The sequence below is a fragment of the Pelodiscus sinensis genome, chromosome 10, assembly GCF_049634645.1.
Source record: "Pelodiscus sinensis isolate JC-2024 chromosome 10, ASM4963464v1, whole genome shotgun sequence".
NCBI lineage: Eukaryota > Metazoa > Chordata > Testudines > Trionychidae > Pelodiscus > Pelodiscus sinensis.
Genome location: NC_134720.1, coordinates 13,546,335 through 13,567,920, shown reverse-complemented (window position 1 = coordinate 13,567,920; position 21,586 = coordinate 13,546,335). Strand labels below are relative to the sequence as shown.

General features: G+C 45.9%; 1 protein-coding gene across 2 annotated transcripts in view; it reads left to right on the top strand.

The window, feature by feature from the left end:
- SLC25A36 (solute carrier family 25 member 36) overlaps positions 1-21,586 on the top strand; it is a 53,496-nt gene that overhangs the window by 1,320 nt on the left and 30,590 nt on the right. The window contains exons 1-2 of one of the 2 annotated variants that reach the window (XM_006134829.4): positions 379-786; positions 16,144-16,314. In XM_006134829.4, the coding sequence (XP_006134891.1) occupies positions 746-786; positions 16,144-16,314 (212 nt within the window). In that variant the 5' untranslated portion in view covers positions 379-745. Of the gene's footprint in view, positions 1-378; positions 787-16,143; positions 16,315-21,586 lie in introns of those variants that run through there. The other variant, XM_006134828.4, reaches the window with a different exon arrangement.

Below are 21,586 nucleotides of genomic sequence, written 5' to 3'. Positions count from 1 at the left end.
GTGCCCAGCCCCGCAGAGCGTGGGTCCGCTCTGGCTCCCTCCGTCGGTTCCACTCCTGCTCGGGGCGGGGCTCTCACACAACAGAAATCACCTGGGATTTTGAAGCTCCCCTCCGCGAAGGGAAACCCCCTTTCCTCGCGGTCAGGGGAGGAGACTCTAATGCCTGCCGGCTGGGGGGCCCCTACAGCTGGGACTTTAACTAGACACACCTGCCGGGCCCGGAAAACCCCCTCCCCGCCCACGCTAGCGAATCCCCCAGGGAGCAGCCTTGGCAGCGACCCGCCTTCCCCTTCCCTCTCGCGGGCCGGGGAGCGGTCCAAGGACCCTTCAGAAGGTGAGGGCAGGAGAGGAGGTTGCGGGGGGGGGGATCCCCGCCCCTTGACTTCTCCCCACTATGTGCCGCCTCTCTCCAGCCTCCCCGCCCAGCGCTGCCGGTCATGTGGAAGGGGGAGGGCGGAGAGGGTGTCACGTCCTGCCGGGGACCAATGGCGGTATCTGTTGATGTTGGGCCCAGCTTCATGCTCATAAGGCCAGGCCCCTGCTCTGCTCCGCCTGCTGCCGCGGGAGGACGCAGCCGGGCAGCATCCCGGGCTGCAGCTCTCTGTGGCCGTGGGGCGGGAGCCGGAGTGCGTTCGCTTTCTGCCGCCGGGCAGCTCTATGCTCAGCCCCGGGGAGCAGGGACCTAGCAGAAGGCAGAGCGCAAGCGCCCCTCGCCTCCTGTCTGCAGGGTCAAGCATGAGAGAGGATGAGCCAGAGACCCACCCTGGTGCATCTCTTTGCTGGAGGGTAGGTGCAGCCACTAATTTATCTCCCTAGCTCCTGCTCTCTGGATACTGCCCGGGGTGTGGGGGCCTGGAAGGCCGGAGGCTCTGATAGTGGGAGTGAATTTTTTTTCTTGGGGGGAAATTGTGGATGCACTTTGGGGGCATAGACGGTGGGGGGTATTTATAGTTTGTCTGAGGGAGAGGAACTATCCTCCACACACCTCCCTCCACCCCAGGGTAGAAGAAATTGGAGAGGTGCTGCAGGCACAAGCATGTATCTGGCTAGCAGCAGAGGCCATTGGCTGGGATGGATTTGGAGCTGTTTGCTGCACCTTTGTATATCTTTGCAGGAGGCATGGTCTCCTTACTGTTGTGTTGCAGGGGTGGGTGCCAGGGGTCTGTCTTCATCTTCTCAGGTCCTGTAATGTGAGGAGCATGTTTTGATGGTCTGCCCATTGTAGAGTTGCTTGCAAGGCCCTCAGTCAGTTCCTGGAGTGGAAAGAGGGTAGTGGTATGGTGGCAAGGAAGGAGAAGAGAAGGTTCATCTAGCCAGATCTTTTAGGAAAGAGTAACTTCACTGTGTGCATGTTCCACACATGCATGTACAGCTGCAAGGAGGGGGAGACAGGAACTCATTCTCAGAGCTACTCATTTGACCGTAGTGTTCTGGTGCATCTGGGAGCGGATGCCTTAGTTGGGTTGTGTGAAGAATTATGAGGGTGGGCTTTCTGGTTGTTGTGGATAGTTGGGAATATAGCCTGGAGGGAGGGCAGGTCTCTCAGACTGCAGAATATAGATACAGACTGAATTATGGGATTTGGTTGTGAGTAGATGCTCTGGGATTTTAATGGGCATAACCCGTGTCTGACCCCAGTACTTTACTTGTAACAGTGTCTGGGCAAGTACAGTTAATTCCAGTTTCTGCTCTTCAGATGCACTATGGGGCTGTGCCCCTGCTCACTGTGCTCACCAACCCCCCCCCCCCCTCACTGTGGTTAGGCAACCCTGGCTTTCCTCCTGGCTGCGGAGCGGGGGGTCTGCAGCCATGCCAGTCCGGGCCCGTTCTCTCCCCTCTGCCCCCTCTGTGCCAGTCCAGGCCCCTTCTCTGCCCCCTGCCTGGGCCTTCCTTCTCTCCCCTCCCCCGCACCTGCCTGGGCCCCTTTTCCCTAGCCCCTGCCAGCCTGGATCCTTTCTCTCTCCCCTGGTGGCCGTAGCACGTGCCAGGCCCATCTCTAACTCTGGCGGCTGGGGAGGTGCATAGATGCCTGCAGACCTGCACGATGTGCACTGAAGTGCAGGTAGTGCCATGTGCATGTGCTGTTCTGGGGCACTTGCAGAGCCCAGGGCTGCCCGTCCCCTAGCCAGGAGCAGAAGGGAAAGAGAAGACAGGTTGGTGTGGTGGCTGCCCTGGGCAGCTCGGGGTACTCTGGGAGCTGTGGTAAGTGCAGCCACTGGGGATGGGCAGTTGGACTTGGAGCAGTCAGGCACCACGCTCTGGCTCCCCTAGAGCCTGGTGGGAAGGGAGACCCCAAGAGCCCGCTGCTGGCACATAAGACTGGCTGGGAGCACTGCTCCAAGTGCCTGTTCCTGAGTTGCCATCCCAAGCACTGTACCTTCCCCTCCCTGACCAGTCATGGCTGCGATGTGGGGTCTGCCGGGAGGCCAAGGGAGTGAGAGAAGTTTGTTTGAGAGCAAACACAAGGTTGAGGTCTGTAAACAGAATCAAGGCCAAATACAGATTATTAATCTCTGCAGCTAATGATTTTCTCTGTCCCAGATAAGAAGTCTGATCTATAAACTTTGCAATCTGGTTACCAGGCCCTTAAGTCAGTCAAAGATTATGTTGTGCAGAGGGTGCTGTGTCACCTTATATTACCTTTTCTGTAGGTCAGGGCTACTCAACATATGTCACCCGCCCCAATTGTTTGCGGCCTATGGTGCGGTTTGTGTTTACATGGGGCTTAACACGCAGCCCACGGGTGAGAGCCAAAACAAAATAGTCACTATAATGGTCTTCTGTTGATATGTGTTTTAGTAGTTAAATTCCTGGACCATCATTGCTCATTAAAAGTGCTGTCATGTGAGTGGAAATGGGGTAAATATTGCATTATTATTATTATTATTATTATTATTATTATCAGCAGAACTGACTTAAATGGGGCCTGTGTGTTGTGTACTCTTGCTTTAATCTTTGTATTCATGCCCGTAAGTGTGAAAAGCTATTTGCATATGTATTTGCATATGAATTTGCATACACACACACACACACACAACCACACTTAAGTGGTGGCCCTCGGGCATGTGCTGTGAGGTATCATTGTGGCCCCTGGGGCTTCCAAAGTTGAGTAGCCCTGCTCTAGGTGCTAGCCACAGATTTGCTTCTTATCCTGGTTTAACAAAGCCGAAAATTAGCCGTATGAAAGTTACTCAGGATAATTGAACGGCTCTTGTCACTGTAGCATACAGCCTGAAAAGTGATATTTCCTTGAATAGTTCCTTTTATTTTAGATGTGGCTAAAAATATAGAAGAGTGCTTTATACTTTAAAATATTGCTTTCTATCAGATCTGTTAGCACATCTAATTCTTTCCTCGTATTCTGTGTCCTGGAAATAATATGGGAAGGTAGGAAAACAGGATTTTATTCATTTTATTGGGGTGATTGCTTGTAAGGCTAATGAAATGTTTCAGATATGTGACTAAAACTCCAAGATCAATTGAGGTGAGGGGGCAGTTCAGTCTTCATTTCCATTTAATTTTTAACCTATGTATTGAGACTACCCCTGAAGAAATCAGTTGTGCTGACTCAATTCAGACACACCTTCTCTAGAATCAAGAGAGAAGATCAAGAACACATATTCCTGCGCATCCAGAAATATAATCTACGCTATCATGTGCCGAAAGTGTCCGTCTGCTATGTACATTGGACAAACATCTCAGACACTTCGCCAAAGGATTAATGCCCACAAAACAGATATCAGACAAGATCACAAAGAGAAAACAGTTTCTTGCCACTTTAACCAGAAAGGACACTCTCTAAATGACTTAGCCACCTGCATTCTGCTACAAAGACCTTTTACATCTGCACTTGAAAGGGAATCCTCTGAACTGTCATTCATGTTAAAATTCGACACTTACCAACAAGGACTTAACAAGTCTTTGAACTTTCTCACCCATTACCAAGACAGTTTCCCCAATTATCACCTGTAATACCATTAACTCACAAACATCCCACTCTCCCTACCTTTAATATCAGCAATTCACAGACACTTACCTTCCTTCCTCCCCCTTCCCACCCCCCCGCATCACCCTTCTGTTCTGCAATGTGATTTGTCCTTTTCATATTTGTTCATTTTTTTAAATTGTATCCTTTGGTATATATGGTTGTGACTACTTTCTTCCACTATTTGATCTGAGGAAGTGGGTCTGGCCCACGAAAGCTCATCATCTAATAAACCATCTTGTTAGTCTTTAAAGTGCTACATTGTCCTGCATTTTGCTTCAACTACCCCAGACTAACACGGCTACATTTCTATCACTATTCTCACTTCTCTAGAATGGCATTGTGACCACTAGCACATTTCATAACAGGCACCAAACAAATATCTGATTGTAAAAGCACTTGTCCACTACCAGCTTGGTCTGTGCTGTAAATTAAAGAACTGTAATTGAAAGAATCCACACTCTATTTCTGACTGCCTTCCTCCCCACATGCACATGCTCTATACTCACATAGCTCCCTCTATAACAGGCTTGATTGATATTTGTAATATTCTGAACTTTGAAAAATTATACAACAACTGCAACCTGTTTAGTGTTTTTAAAAACTAAAGCCTTTTTAGTTAGGCAGTTTCATTTTATGAAAAACTAGAAGATTTATTGGCATTGCTTGGGCCCTTAATTCAAACACATTTTTTGTTCTGAGGTGGGGCTGGGGATGAGGGTTGCCCTGGGAAGAACAAGAACAACCCCGTCTTCTCACTGCAGCAGCCTGGGGCCAGGTGCGAAGTGACTGTCCATTGCCATTGCAGCTTCAGTGGGGGCAGTCAAACACACAAACAAACTCACTCTTCTAAATATATAGTAGATAGCTGTCCCTTTCTCCACCTCTGTCTCCTGCTAGCTCAGTGAGGTTATTGCTGTCCCAGTCCCCATCTCTGCCCCCTTGCTGCCTCCTATGGTCGTTCTATAGTATAACTGTCTTTCCTACCAAACCCCTCCCTTTTCATTTTATGAGAAACAATCAAATTCCAGGCACATCCCTTTGTCCTGATAAAACCAAACCCATACCTTGCTTTAAGTTATGATGAGAGGAAGCTGCATAACAAATTTGGTGGTCCTAGCTCTTACCATTTAGGAGGAGTTCTTAACTCATAGCTGAATGGACGGACGGATGGACAGACACTCAAAGTTTCTAAAATAAATAGTAGATGAGCAGCTAAACATGACAGAATATATTATCAGAGTTTTATGACAGCTAACTTAAAATAGAAATGATACTCAGATATCTGAAAATAATAAACAATGAGGGTACCTCTTCTTACTCGGGGATTAGGTCCACTGAAATATCCTGTTTATGTTGAAGCAACACAAACCTATTCCTTCTAAGCAATCCAAGTTTTGTCTACAAATTTCTGCTGAAGTAATTTGACTACCAGTATATTGCTTCCTCAATAGCTTTATGAAAGTGTCACCACTCTTAGATGAAAACTTTATTACTAGTGCCATAGCAAAAGTTGCCTTTTAGATAACTATAGCTTTCAAAGATGAGACTCTTTCAAGAATATATCAAAAATATGATAGCCGCTTTTGGAGCTACAAAGTCAATAGTGCAGGGAAATGTCAAGTAATAATTGGCTCATTTTGATTTGTAGAAGACAGATTTAGTAAGAGATTCAAAGGTGTTATTAATATAAAAACTTTGTATTTTGTTCATTTAGTAACAGAAATCATTGTTCTGCTATTGGACTATCCAGTCTTCAAAAAGAAAAACAATTTTAATCCGCAATAAATTGCAAGAAAATATTGATTGAAATAGCAAACTCATTTGGCCACCTTATGAAACCTTGCTTTTCAGTCTGTATGCTGTAATGCCAGTGTTCAGACTTTTTTATTGTAAAATAAATTACTCAGAAAAGTACTATATCATGCATCAGGATCCACAGCCACAAATCCATGTGCCTAGCCATGGTCCCACTAACTTCAAAGCACCTTGTGCTGGGGATTAGAAATATACACTATGTAAAAACACAGTTAAAAAGTAACTGTGTAACTGTTAAAAAATCATTGCAGTTACATGGTTACACATGCAGCGGGCTTTGCAGTATGAAGCTTATACTGCAGATTCTGCAGCACAGCCAGATCCCTGGGAGCAGGGCCAGGAGCTGGTGCACCTTGGGAGCCAGCTTGTAATATCCCTAAGTAAAAGCAGCCCCTGTCTGCAAGGGGTCCAAGTTCCCCATGGACAGAGGCTGTGCTATGGGATGCAGAGAAACCTCTGTCAGCAGGGAACTCAGACCCCCTCTCCCTTCAGACAGGGGCTGCTGCCACCCCACGCTGCTGCTGATATATAAACAGCAGTGCAGAATGGCAGACAGCTGGTCTGTGTGGGAAGCTGGTTTTTAAACTGGCTCCCCTCACGGACTAGCTCTACCTGCCACCTTTACTGCGGCATCTGATACAGAGGCAACAGCACAGGGAGGCAAAGGCTCCCCAAGAGTGGGGCCAGGAGTGCACTGGCTGCTGGCCCTGCCTCCTTGGACTATCAAATAGTCACGTAACCGCTAAAATTATATGTGGTTACACGACTATTCAATTACACAATATCTAACATCTCTAGTATGTGTCATTAAATGTGTCTAAATCTCTAGTATGTGTCTGATACGGTCTCCAGACAGTTGGTAACCAGTTACTGAGGGCAGGCATATGCATAGGGAGTGAGCTGCTGATCTCCATACACCTGCTCTCCCAGCTATTGCAAGCAGGTGGTTAAATGAAATATAATTCGAACAGATGGGATGTCATGATACATTTTTTATCTTAATAGAGTGAAACATGGTTTGCACTGGTTCAGGAATGGCTGGGGGATATAGGAATAGTGCAGAAATCAAGCCCAAAGGGGTTCATTTTGAACTCTACAAAATTTTCCCACACATAGTAAGTAGGGAAGGAGTAGAAATAAGGACATGTAAAAGCCCTGGGGAAAGACATGGATCTGACTTTTTTTTTTTGGTCTTTTTTACTTGAAAGCAATGACTAAGCTCTGTCTCCATATGCCTTATTAGAGGTAAGAATGTAAAGGGGTAGCCGGTAAGCGTTGTCTTATTGGCATGCTTACTGGGAAAACTGGTTAACTGCTGCCCAGCCCAGCCCAGCCCAGCATGCCGCGGACCTCACCGGTAGTAACAAGGGTCACTTTCAGGAGGCCTGAAATCCCCTCTACCACCAGCCAAAGAATGAGGTGAAGATTTTAGCCTTAACTTTGTGTCTCCTTTAACAGTTTTTTAAATGGTTTTGTACCTTAAAATGAGAGATGGTGATGGGAATGAATTTTTCCGTTGAATGTGCATTGAGACATCTTTAATGTGCTATCCTAAGGCCATTAGCTAATTTTATCAGCACAGCTCACACATCTGTGTACCAAGACTTTGTGCAAACACTAACAGAAAATTGTACACAGTTGCTGTTTATTTGTACCTTTCAAAAGACATGCAGATCTCTCCTTGTTGTGTACGCCTACTACACAGCCATCCTATGTGGGCAGCTATGGAAGAGAACTCTGAATGGGATACAAAATAGAAATTTCCATTTTATTTCACAGGACTAGAGAGAAAAAAGATAGTCTTGTGTCTAAAGTATATGAGTTAGGAAATTACAGCTCTGTTCCTACTAGGGATGTTAGATAGCATGTAATTGAATAGTTATGTAACCACCTGACATTTTAGAGGTTCCACAACTGTTTGATAGTCTCTGGAGGTGGAGCCAGCAGCCAGTGCGCTCCAACCTCATTCCCAGGGAGCCCCTTTTTACCCATTGCTGCTGCCTCTCTATCAGAGGCTGCAGCACTGGGTGGCAGGTGGGAACCAGCCTGTGAGGGGAGCCTTTTTAAAAACCGGCTTCCCATGCAGACCAGCTCCCACCTGCCACCTTGCGCTACTGCTACTGATACAGAGGCAGCAGTGTGGCGTGGCAGCAGTCTCTGTCCGTGGCAACCTGGGCTCTCCATAGACAGAGTCTAAGCTCCCTGTGGACTGGGGCTGCTCCATGAGATGCCAGAGCTGCTGCTGTCTATGAGGAACTTGGAACGCCGTGGAGGGGGGTTGCTTTGCAGCAGCTTCCCTTGTCTCCCCTCCTCACCCCATGCTGCTGCTTCTGGGGGGCAGGTGGCACTGTGGAGCTGGTGCTGGGGGAACTGGCTTTTAAGCTGGCTCTCCCCAGCACTGGCTCCTGCCTGGTCCCCCTGCTGCTTCTGTAAGAGGCAGGCAGGTGGGTCCATGGAGCCAGCATATGCAGGGAGCCTGCTTGAAAGCTGACTCACTGCGTGTATCGGCTCCCGCCTGCCCTCCTCACCCTGCATGCTGCTGCCTCTCAGAGGCAGCACTGCAGGGGACAGGCAGATCCAGTGCTCAAGGGGAAGCTGGCTTTTAAGCTAGTTCCTTGTGGTCACTGGCTCCTGCTCTCCCTCCCCCCCTTGCTTTCTCTCATATAAGATGAGCCCAGGCTTATCCGTTAATCATGTCGTTGTCTGCATGTTGACATCCATAGTTCCTACCAGTGTGATGTACTTCTTGTATAATCTTGGCAAGTTCCTAATATTTCTAAACATCAGTTTCTCTGTCTGAATTATGATGCCAAGCATTAACCGTGTATGCTATAATTTTAGAAATGAGGCACTTTACATCCACATTTCTGTGAGAGAAGAAAATATTTTAGTGTTTCATTAATAGGTAAAGATCAAAAAGTCTCTCTCAAAATAATTCACTTTACTGGTTCTTGTCTGTTCCCCTTTACTGTACCCACTTAAAAACTTTCATGTACTCTGCATTTAAATTATTTGCCTGCTCAATTTCACTTCATCCTGAAAAGGGCACTTTGCAGCATATTGCTTTTTTTAAAAAGCATCTCAGACCACAGTACCTAAAAATTGAAATAGCTATACTTAGTTTTCCTCTTATATCGCAAATAACTAAAAGGTCAGTGGTTCTCAGTTGTTCAGACTACTGTACTATGCCCTGTTCAGAAGTTTTATTTTTCTTGCATGCCCCAAGTTTCACTTCACTTAAAAACTCAGGCTTTGGCTTCAGCCTTATGCATCGGGGCTTGGACTTTCTGCCTTGTGTCCCAGCAAGTCCTAACAGTGGTTGTGGCAATCCCATTAAAACAAACTTGCCAAAAATTTGAGAACCACTCATAGAATAGTATAAACAAATCCCTGTGTGACAGTTTAGTTTGTACTGAGTTTTTTAGTGCTTTTACATAGCAAATATCTAGCTGAATTGATGTATACCATAGGTAGACCTTTATATACTTCTAGGGATGCATGTACCCCTGTTTGAAAACCACTGGAATAGATTATTTAAAATGAGGGGGAGATTTTGTAGGCAGGTGTTTCAAATAAAAAGTTTCTTTCAATTTAATTTATTTTCCCCTTCAGCAAATGCTTTTAAATCAACATTGATGAGTAATAGTGATAGTCTAAATGTAGCTGAAAAAATTGTTGTATTCCTTTAATTTACTGAAATCTTCACAGTTTAATTATTTGTAGAAAAGATCATAGTAACAATAAAGAACTTATTATAGTTTTGAATTTTCTAAAGCCTGCCAATTTAATTTTTTGGGAAAAAAATTAATAAATTTCCTTGCTTCAAATGTACTGCAAGATGTTTTTGAAAACATTGTTAAAAATCACTGCACACATTTTAAAAGCTAAGGTGAGGGTGTGGGGTTTTTTGTTTGTTTGTTTTGAGGTTTTTTTACAGTTAGCCTTTGGTCTGGGGTGAACAAGGGTGGGCACGGATTCTTCTAGTAGGGATGTAAGTGACTAGTCGAGTCACTACTCAACTAGTCACTCCCCCCCCCCCCCCCATGCTGCCTCTGTCAGAGAGGGGCAAAGAGGGAACAGGAGCTGGTGCTGGGTGTCAGGGAGCCGACTTAAAAACCAGTCCCATCCCCACCCCTGCCCCCTCAGCACCGTTTCCACAGGGATGCAGGGGAGGCAGAGGTGCACGGAGTGGGGATGGTCCCTGACACTGTGCCTCTGTCTTTTAAATATATTGAGAGCTTGGTGGGTCTTAATATATTTAAAAAGCAGAGGCACAGCTGTCCCAGCTTGCGCCCAGTCACCCCTCTGTGCCTCTGCCTTTTAAATGTATTAATAGCCTGAGAGCTTGGCAGCTATTAATATATTTAAAAGGCCAGAGCCACAGCAGGGTTAGATCTTGGGGCCGGGATCTCACTCCACTGCGGCTCTGCAATTTCCCTCCCCCCCAATTGAATAGTCAAGTCGTCGATGGAAATGTTGTCGAATACTCGTTAGCTGATTAAATTCCATTTAACGTCCCTATTTTCTAGTTTACCACTTTTCCGAATTTTTGATTGGTTAAGCAGTGGAAGGACAAATAATTCTCCAATCTTATAAAACTGTGAAAGGTTTACATAATTCATACTAATTTTCCCCAAACTTTTTGTTAATTAAGTGGCATACAAACATTAAAATTATTATAGGAGCCTTAAAAATCCTCAGGCTGGAGAGTAATGCCTAATACTGTTGTGAGGAAAGGGTGCTAAACTCTCAGATGGTATATGGTAATGGTTGTCCAAGTGTGGTCTATAGAGGGCTGTTTGGACATATGAAGCCAGCTCCTTCTCCTAGTTATGTGCTGACAAAATGGAGCATGCATCCTCCATATGATTATAAATCATAGGGCAAATGATTCGGAAGACTTTCTACGAGTATGAGCCACAAAAGGAAAGTGAGAATCCCTGGTGTACAGTGCCGGTGCATGCATGAACTAGCCAACAATAAAATCAGCATGGAATGAAGTTTATGTGGGATGGATCAAGATGGTTTCTGATTAGTGCAATTTTTAATATTTGGTATCTTAAGGACCAACCAGTGTGGAATCAAATACTGAACTATCAGCTTAGTTTTCTATTGTGGATAGCATTCATAGGTAACCTTTGTGGTTGGTAAGGTAAATGGATCTGTGTTTGAACTTGGGTCACTGTTTAGCAAAACAAATTCCAGATGTTGAAACTGCAAAAGATTTGTTTCCTGAAAGTACAGTCCTCTTCTTTAACTTATTTGGATTTTAATATGCTGTTCCTCCCTTTTTTTTTCTGCAGCTCAGAAAATGCTACATTTCTTTTCCTTACAAATTTAAAGTACCCATGAAGCAAAAAAATTGGGAGGGAAAAAAGCATAAATACTCATTCCTTTCTCCTGGCAATATAGATCTGAATCCAGTGGTGGAAATGCATTTAATTACTAGGATAGTAATGAACTTTGTATCTTTAGTGTTCTAATGCTTTGCCCTAGTTAGTGTTGTGTACATACCATACCTCACATGGAAAAACAATTCACACATTTATTGCATAGCTCTTTTTAAATGACGTAATAGCAGTTTCATATGTTCATGATAACTTGTTGATTTTTATATAGCCTTGTGTAAAGACAACGTGTTTGTTAACATGTTGTAGCATTTAAAATATATTCAGGCTATGGATGGAAAAAGTTCAAAGTGGCATAACGTAGGGAGTCAGTGCAAAATAAATTGCACCTCTTTTGTAAAGTGCTTTGAAATCTACTGATGAAAAGTATATAAAAGAGCTGGTATAGCACAGATCTGTTAATGCATATATAGATGTTTTAGTATCACTTTTGTTGTTAAATGAAGGTATGTGAAGTTAATTTAGTAAGCTACTATTTTATTGTACTTTCCTAGGCTAACCTTTGGTTTTCAGCCTATGGTCAGCAGACCACCGGGGATCCACAGATTATGCCTAAGATTTCCAAATGGGGTCAGTACTTCCAATCAAAAAAATGTAGGGGCCCACAAATGGAAAAATAGGTTTAAAAATCCCAGTGCTTGTGTGGCCCCATCACTGTATTTGAACTTCAGCTTTGAAATGTAGGGGCCCACAAATGGAAAAATAGGTTTAAAAATCCCAGTGCTTGTGTGGCCCCATCACTGTATTTGAACTTCAGCTTTGAAATCTATTTATATTTAATACACAGACACTTTTAAGTTAGTATGTTGAGACTCCTAATCCTTTGGTGATTGTGTAGTGACTCAGAGTGCTGAGAATAGAAATGATCGAGAAAGATATGCTTCTATTTAAGACTTGGAAATTAATTCACTTTAGACTAATCTTGGAGTTGGAGAGGAGACTAGATGGTTCAAAGGATTGGTAATGATACTTTTAGGTTGCTCATTTACATGTTGCCTGGGTGAAGATGACCAAACTTTTATTTTGCCCTGTATAGCTGTTCGTAGATTGAATCTAGTGGGATGCAATGTACAAACTGTAATCATAGTTGTCACGAATTTTGTGGCCTTCTGCACAGCGGGAAAGGCTTGAGGATGCATATTGAAGCTAAACTACTTTTGGCTGGAAACTGTCATTACTGCGGCATAGTGGCAGAAGGAAAGAAATTTGCTGTTATCTATTCTTTAGATAACGTGGATTTCATTCTCCTGGGTTGTGTATCTTCCACCTTTCATGAGCATTATTAATTAGTATCATTATCTATTACAAGAACATCAGAGGGATAGCCGTGTTAGTCTGGATCTGCAAAAGCGACAAGGAGTCCTGTGGCACCTTATCGACTAACAGACGTATTGGAGCATAAGCTTTCATGGGCAAAGACCCACTTCGTCAGATGCAACTGACGAAGTGGGTCTTTGCCCATGAAAGCTTATGCTCCAATACGTCTGTTAATCTATAAGATGCCACAGGACTCCTTGTCACTTTTACAAAAACATCTTAACTCCTAAGGTGAAGTCCTGTCCCTATTGAACATTGTATGGTAATATTAACAGGATGCTGAAAAGAGCTGTTAAAACAGCAACATTTTTTAAACAATAAAAATTACTAGTTTGAAACTTTCTTAATCCTTCAACAAAAATATTTGATGGTTAGAATCTTACTCTGAAACTGTTTAAATTCCAAACAATGGCCTTCAGGTAAGCAAGCACCTCTTCTGTTCAGATCAGTGGGAGTTCCACAAGTGTAGCTGCAAGTATGATTAAGACCACTGTATTTAATTAACAGTAAAGTTCTGTCTTAAATCTACAGAAACTAGCCAATTAGCCCATCATAAAATGGGATTTTCAGGTCTCTCCTCCACGTCCTATTCCCTTTCTATCTTGGTCTTCTCTCCTGAGCCTCCCGTCTCTCTCTCTCTCTCTCCCTTTCTCCTACTGCCTCCCCCACCCCCTCAGCTCTTCTCCATCTCCTGCCTGTCTCTTTCTCTTCTCCCCCTCCTGTCTCTCATTCTCTCTTCTCCTCCTTCTCCTGCCTCTCACTCTCTTTCTCTTCTCCTTGTCCTCCTGCCTGGGGAGCGCAGAGCCCAAACGGCTGTTTGCACTGCCTGCTCCCGCGCGGCTGAGCGGCTGCCTATGAGCTCCAGGTGCCCCCCTGCACCGTTTCCCTTCACCCCAGCACTGATCCTGCAGCCTCCCAGTTGTCCTCCCCCACCCCCTTGTTCCCCTGCCCTACACCCGGCCAGGCTCAGTGCCCAGCCCCCACTCACAGGTGCTGACTGGAGGACTGAGCAGGGGGCAGCCATGGAGCAGGGGGCTAGAGAGAAGTGGCACTTTCGTCTTAAAAGCACCGCTTCTCTCCAGCTGGCTGTGCAGCTGCTTGTGCTCCTCCAGCCCGCACCTCCCTCCCGGGCCGGTTGGACCAGATGTCAGCACAGTAAGGACACGACGGAGGCTCCAGGATCTGCCCTCTGGCCGTGTACGTCAGCGCCCTACCCCCCTTTGCCTCCCGCCGTGGCGCTCGGCTGACTTCTGCGCCGCTCAGCTGGGCCACCGTGTGCTGTGTGGGGAGCGCGGACCCCAAATGGCCGCTTGCGCCGCTTAATCCGCAGCCCAGCTGAGCGGCGCAGAAGTCAGCCAAGCACCATGGTGGGAGGCAACAGTACTGCCCAGAGGGAACAGCCAGAGTTTCAGCGTTACGGAGTCACAGATGTTGGGCTGCTATATATATATATATCTATATATCAGGGGTTCCCAAACTTTTTGACACGGGGACCAGTAAATCCATTCACGAGCTTTTGGACGACCAGTAACATTTATTTGCATATTCATTAAGTAAATGATGAATATTCAAATAAGTTTTCTGGTCCTCCCAAAGCCCCCAGTGCCAGCGTTAGCAAAGCTTTTGATATAGTCACCCACAATATTCTTGCCAGCAAGTTAAGGGAATATGGATTGGATAAATGGACTGTAAGATGGATAGAAAGCTGGCTAGATCAGGGTTTCCCAAACTTTTTACTTTAGTTGGAATCTGGGTTTTTTTAGTACTGTTTTTTGCAGCCCAAAAATATAAACACATATTAAAAAAGAATGAAAAATGAATACATTTTCAGTTTTCACCTGGCTGCATCCTCTGCCCAGCCTGGGCCAGGGCTTGGAGGACCTGGCACCGCATGGGCACTCCAGGAGGTGGGAGCAGGAGCAGACTGGGGGTAGGGTAGCTGTCTAGGAAGGAGGGTGCAAGAAAGGGTAGGGTTGCCAGGTGTCCGGTTTTTTACCTGACAGTCCGGTATTTGAGGGTTTTGTCTGAGAAACAAATTGAGAAATTTCTAATTAGGTAAGCTTTATTTTAATTAGGTGTATCAGCCCTTAGCTGCGAACTGCCTGGCTGGTAGATGTGCTCACGCTGCCTGAGTGTGTCTACCTGCCAGGCAGTTCGCAACTACTCGAGAGAGGGTATGTCGGGGTGGGAGGGAGGGGCAAAATGGAACCCCCAGGCAGACTCACTCGTCTGCCAGGGTCTGCATGTGCCCAGGTCAGTCCCACTCCCCTCCCCCCTTCTCCTCCCGATCTCCCAGTCAAGCCCTACTGCCCCTGTCCAGCCCTGCTTCCAGCGGCCAGTTCCCCCCACCTCCCACCAATCTCCCCCATCAGCCCTGCTCCCCCATCCAACCCTCCCTCCCCCCAACCAGCCCAGCTGCCCCCGTTTAGCCCTGCTTCCTGCAGCTGGTTCTCCCGTCCTCTTCCTCCTGTTCTCCCCTGGCCAGTCCCCCCACCCCCCGTCCAGCCCTGGTTCCTCTGCCTGCCCTCCCTGATTTCTGCTGGACAGCCCCACTGCCTCCAACCCTGCTTCCGTCACCTGCCTGCCTGCACCCCCTATCTCCACAGGACAGCTCCAGTACCCCCAACCTTGCTTCCGCCCCTGCCAACCCTCCCCCCCATCTCTGCGGGACAGCCCTGTTGCCGCCAACACTGCTTCTGCCAGCCACCCGCCCCAATCTCCATGGGACAGTGCCGCTGCCTCCAACCCTGCTTCTGCTACCCATTCACCTCCTTCTCTCCCCCTCCCCCCCATCTCTGCGGGACATCCCCACTGCCGCCAACCCTGCTTCTGCCGCCCACCCATCTGGATCTCCACAGGACAGCCCTGCTACCCCAAACCCTGCTTCCACCGGCTGCCCACCCACCTGCCCTGATCTTCGCGGGACAGCCCTGCTGCCCCCAATCCTTCTTCCCGGCGGCTGGTTCTCCCTTCCCCCCATTGCCACCTCCTCCCGGCCCGGCCTGCTCTGCTCCCCTACCGGCAGTCACACTGAGGCCTGGTATTTTTTTCCTGCGGCCCGGTACCGGGCCGCAGCCCCTAGTTTAGGAAACACTGATATATATAATTAGAAAGATCACAGTGAAGTTTAGAACTTTGAATTTATCAACTGGGAGGTGGTTGGTACAAACTCATGTGGGAGGTGGAATAGTATTTAATACTTTTTTGAGGTTGTGAGACATGTACTGTTTTGAACAGTGGTAACAGCAAAGAAACATCGGTGGTTTTCATGCCTTAATTCAAGGACTTTCTATTTTTACTTAGTTTCCTTGAGAGGTTTTTCTTGTGCAGGGCCTGCATTGAGCAGATAGGTATGTAGATATTAATGAAAGTAATTATTAATACCACACACTAGACTGACTCTTTTATAAAACTGTCAGAATGATGTATAGTTAGCTCTGTTGTGCTGCAGGAGGGCAGAGGTGCATGGCTTCTCAAAGATGATTGGCAAGACTATACAAGGAAACTTGAAAGCCATTTTTTCCCTAGCAAGATAAGACTTTCATTTTCCCAGATTCAAGGCAATTGTAGTTCTTTCAAGGCTTAGAATTGCAATAATTTTATTTCTGTTTGCAGATGTGGGGGTACTGTTGGTGCAATTCTGACATGTCCGCTGGAAGTTGTGAAAACACGGCTGCAGTCCTCCTCTGTTACTCTTTATATCTCTGAAGTTCATCTCAGCACTGTGAATGGTGCTAGTGTCAATCGAGTAACGAGAGTATCTCCTGGACCTCTCCATTGCTTGAAGTGAGTACTATCTCCACGTTCCTGTTCTTCAGATCCTTTTCAATTTTCTAGAGGTATTATGGTTTTTGCTTTAGAAATAATGTTATTTAACCCTTAACTTCGTGTCTTCTAAAACATAGTTGGTTTGTGCATTAAGGTTTTTGAAAGTAATTTGGGGTGAGCAGTAATTTTTGGTGGGGAGGCCATTCCAAGATTTTAGAAAGCGATCAAGGGCCTCACTTTTCTGTGGTGGGGTGTGGGATCTGGGGTGGAGGTTAGATGCAGAAGGGAGCTCAGGTAGGGGGATTTGATCGAAGGACAGGGTGTGGGGTCTGGGAGGGAGTTCGGGTGAAGGAGGGGGTTGTGACTTGGGACAGTGGATTGGGGTGCAGGATCCAGGAGGGGGTATGGGTGCAGGAGAGGATTCTAACTTGGGGAAGGGGCATAGGAGGGAATGCAGGATTTGGGAGGAAGTTCTGACCTGGAAGGAGGGTGTGGAGGCTTGGATAGGAAGGAGGGGGTGGTGATCTGGGTGCCAGATTTAGGCAACGGCTGGGAGGCGCTTACCTAGGCAGCTCCTGGCCAGCAGCCAGGCAGGCTCCCTGCTTGTTGCAGCCCCAGACTGCTCAAAGCCATGCACACAAGTGGGGCAAGGAAGAAGTAATGGGAGCTGTGATGATTGCGAGCAGGAGCAGCACGCAAAGCTTCCACACCCCTCCCCCCCCCCCCCCCCGCAAGGCACATGGCTCCAGCAGCTAGCCACTTCGAGAAGCCTGGAGCTACAACAGCAGGGGAGCCTGCCTGAGGGCCCCAGTGGGCTGCAATCTGTATTTTGTCTGCCCCAAAATAAGTTCTTTACAATGTAGTCATGATACAATGTCCACTCCATAAATGGTTACGTGCATGTAACATTTTGTCACACTGAGAGAACAAAATTGGTCTGGAACTGCAGCCCCAGAAGAGCTGACTGTTACCTAATCTTTTTTTTTTAACAATGCAAATATTTGTAATAAAAAATAAAGTGAGCACCCATGTGGTGAGATGTTGAGGGACAGAATCAGCTTGAAATCTATTCAGTTTTTAAAATTGCGTTAGAGGTAGTTTGATTTATTATAACTGTCCGTGAGTACTTGGGCATGTTTACCTTTTGTCTCCCAATTTTTAAGGTTCTCCCCCCCCCCATTGTTATGTGATTGACTCACACAAACAATGGGGGGGGGAAACTAATAAACTATACTCAAGTAAATAATAAAACTGTCTGGATACAATGTGATGTCAATTGCATTTGTTAAACAAAAAATAACAATGATACATTTCCCTCCCACTCCTCCCCATTTCCCATTGTAATGATGCTAAGCCTAGGGTTTACAAATAACTGTACTGCATAATTAACCACCCACGTTTCTTTCTGAAATTTTTAAGTTTACAATATTGGTTAAAATTCATCCTAGGTGTAGTTAAATTTTGCTTTTTATCAAAATAAGTTGATTTTTATCAATGAATGACGAGCAATTTGAGGTTTCGTTTTTTTTTTCTGGTCCAAATGCACCCGTTTCCCACTGGCAATATGTATATACAAGTAATTTAATTTAGGCTCCCAGGAAAGGTCTCCAGAGATCTGATTCTTGCTTTCCTCAGATGAGAGCCTTAGTAAAAGCTAGATAAGCACCACTGAATGGAAATTTAAAGTGTGTGTGTCAATTTCATTAACTTTGAAAAATTGACTACAAAAACATCTGGTTTATGATGGGACATCCTTTTTAGTATAGTGTGCTGTTGTAGAATTATATTCAAGTATTTTCTACACACATGGTGAGGCAGTCCTGAACTGACCGTTGTAAATGAACAAAGGGTAAGAAGGGAACAAAGGCACAGGGGTAAAGTGATTTATTTACCCAAGGTTATAGAGCAAATTGGCAGCAGCCATTGAACCCAGGTCTGAGTCTCCATCATATGCGATACCCACTCTACCATTCTGCATGTCAGTGTGCTGTGTAAGAGTCCCTTATATCGAGAGGAATGATGAAGGCCCTGATTCTGTGTGGTGCTCCATTGGCATCAGTGGTCTGTCTACAGGAATAAGTGTCTGTCTATATAGATGAGATTACAGAACCTGGCCCCGAGTATACTGTACACGCAAAACTGTGACTTGCTCAAATGCATTGAAGTAAAACTGAGAGGCAAGAAGTGAGTGTGATCTTTCTCTTGTAGCAGCTATAACCCATTCAGACAGGAGTATGGTTTTTTTTCTCAAAATCATGATGTCACTATTAGCATGGCTGAACTTCTGTTGTGAAAACAATGTTTAGAATGATGTACAGACTAATTTTATGTCTACAATCCAGCCTGACTCTCAACAGATCTTCCCAGGCTGCTGTTGCCGTATGAGGCAGCCATAGAGGCCAGTACATATGAGTAGAGCCCTTTGCAGATACTAACTTTGTATCCTCAGGCGTATCTGCAAAAATGAGCCACAGATATCCGCAAACGTGGGTATAAAGCAGATATCCTCAGATTTGGAGGGATCTCCATATGCGCCCTTCTCTCCCTGAGGTTCTAGGTTATCTCATCAGCAAAGATCTAGCTTCCTAGTAGAACCATGGTGGGGGTGGGGTGAGGACATGGCCTCATCTGACAGATGCGATTAAAATAGCTTATGTATTGATTTTTAAAGAACAGCTGGTCTAATTCCCTCTGACACTAGCTTTCAGCTAGACCAAGCATGCTTTAGGCTCAGATCCTGCCATTTGCCCTTTACTGATGAACATGTGCAGACCCACTTGAGTGGGAGTCTGCATGATCAAGTATTGGCCCAAGCAGATGAGCTCGTAGGAACAGAAATTTGGAAAAGATCCTTCAATTCTTCTAACAGGGCAAATTATTTGTTGTGGGGCAGTGGTTCCCAAACTTTTCGGCATCACGCCCCCTTTTTGATTTTTGAGAAACCCTCAACACCATCCCCCCAATAGCGCAAAAAAAAAAGAGGAACTGACTGGAGCCAAAAAACAAAAATAACAGAAAACTTAAGGGGAGGGCTAGGTCTCCTTGTGTCCCCATCCCCCTGGAATTTCTTCACATGCCCCCCAGTTTGGGAACCCATGTTGTAGGGGTTTGCACAGTATGTTTGGAATGTGGCTATTACTTCAGCTGAGTGCTTTCAACATTGTGAAATCACATCTAACTTACTCCTGGGGAAATTCTTCATGCCTTAGGAAAACGCCTGCCCTCCGGTAGAATGTCTGTAGAAAACAGCAGGGAAGTGGGATTGCCCCCTCTCAAATAGGCGATTGAGGGGCACCAGGGTTACCCATCACTCTCTGCTCTCCTCTTCCCCCTCTTTTCCTCCCCCATTTCTGCAGGTGCCCAGCTGAAGAGGCTAGTCTGGGCTCTACTGACTCTCCTGGGTCCTAGTGCCAGTTCTGCCCCCCTTTTCTGCACGATGAGAGCCTTTCTGGTTTCAATGCAATAGTGAGTGCCCATGGCGGGGCTGGGTAAGGAGAAGGGAAAGAAGGGGTACAGGGGAAGAGGCAGTGGGAAAGGGAGAGGGTAAAATAAGGCAGGGAGAGGGGAAAGTGAGAGTAAGAGGAAGGAGTTGGGACCTTGGGGAGGGGGACACGATGGAGAAGGAACGGGAGCAGGGAATTGTGAGGTAGGGAGGAGCTGGGGCTTTTCCATTAAGTAGACCCATCAAACCCTCATCCTAACAAGCTCCATCCCTCTACGCCTACTGAGCCCCAGCTAGCTGCACCTGGACCCTCACCCAACTTCCCCACTGACCCCTTGCATGCTCCAACCCCCCTGCCAAGCCCTAAGCCTCCCCCCCACCTTCACCTGGACCTCCTGCCAAGTCCCATTGCTCCTGTATTCGGAAACCCCTCCTCACCCCAGTGATCCCCCGTGCATCCAGATCTTCCAGTGAGCTGCCTGCACTCAGATCGCCCCACGCAGAAACATCTCTTGTCATACCTGGATCCCCCCACACACTAAGCCTCTCTACACTTGGAGCCTGCTGGGTGGAGCCTGCCCACCCACACCTGTCATGCCCGGTGCAAGGGGACAGGGCCACAGGTGTTTCTGGGGCAGGCCCTTGCACTGTATCAGAGCTGGGTACAGCTTCACTTCCAGCTCCCTGTACTGGTGGATGTGGGGCCTTCGGGGTCATCTCCCACCTCCATGTGTCCAATGACCCATGCTCTCCACTGCCATGCTGGAGCCACAGTTCAGTTCAGAATTCCCCGAACTGCCGTTATAACTTTATAGAACACAGATACCTTTTTCATTTTAAAAAAATCAGACTTATTTGAAGTGGTCTAAATTTTTGGTTCTGTTCCGTAGTAGGAACAGTGTGATGGAAAATGTGATTGTTTTCAAATGTTGGTGTTCAGAATACATTTGAAATCTACTTGTGCAGTATACTTAGTTGATGTGCATGTTCAGACTAATCTTTTGAAACCTTTCAGAGGTGGGCATTTTGCACAATAACTGAGTTTGCAGAATGGATTAATTCTCTTGTTGTTAACCTGGATATTATTAGTGAACAGGAAATGTGCCTGAGAAGCATTATCTATATTGGACAGCATATCGAAACTGATAACCTTGATGTCCTATATTGTGATATCAAGTTAGCAGTTAGAAAAAAATCATTTTAAAATGTGAACTTCCTGGGGTTTTCCAGTGGCTCAGAGATCATACTTACATTTTTTTTTAAAGCCCGCACAGAGCCACCACTGAAATTAGCATAAAGATTTAGGCTTTCCTGTTGTTGTCCGCACCAAAACTGTTTACATTCAGAGATACTGTATTATGAAAGGTCGGAACCGAACCTGTGCTGCCATTCACCCTGTGCAGTGTGGTCTACCTTAAATCACAACCCTATGGGACAAGTATTCAACATTTTTATATATTGGCATCGTATCCTATCTTATATCAGTCATTTAAAGCAGTGATTCCCAACCTTTTTTATACCGCAGACTGGCAAACTCATTCAAAAACTGTTCTCAGAGTGAAATATTTGCATATTCATTGTGGTGATTTTAGCCCATGATATATCAGGCAAATGAAAGGAGGGGGGGACATGATGGTTAACAAGAATTTGAAAAACAGCTGCATACGCACATTTTTAAAAAAACAATAAAATACTTGTTAAAGTGTATTCTCCAGTCCAAACCTTTTGCCTCAATTGCACTAGAATGAAAGAGGCAGTATTGACAGGTCTGACAGTGCTGACACATTGTGCACATTCTTATCTTCCCGTTCACTTAATATTGCATGATAATAATGTGTGTACCTGCTG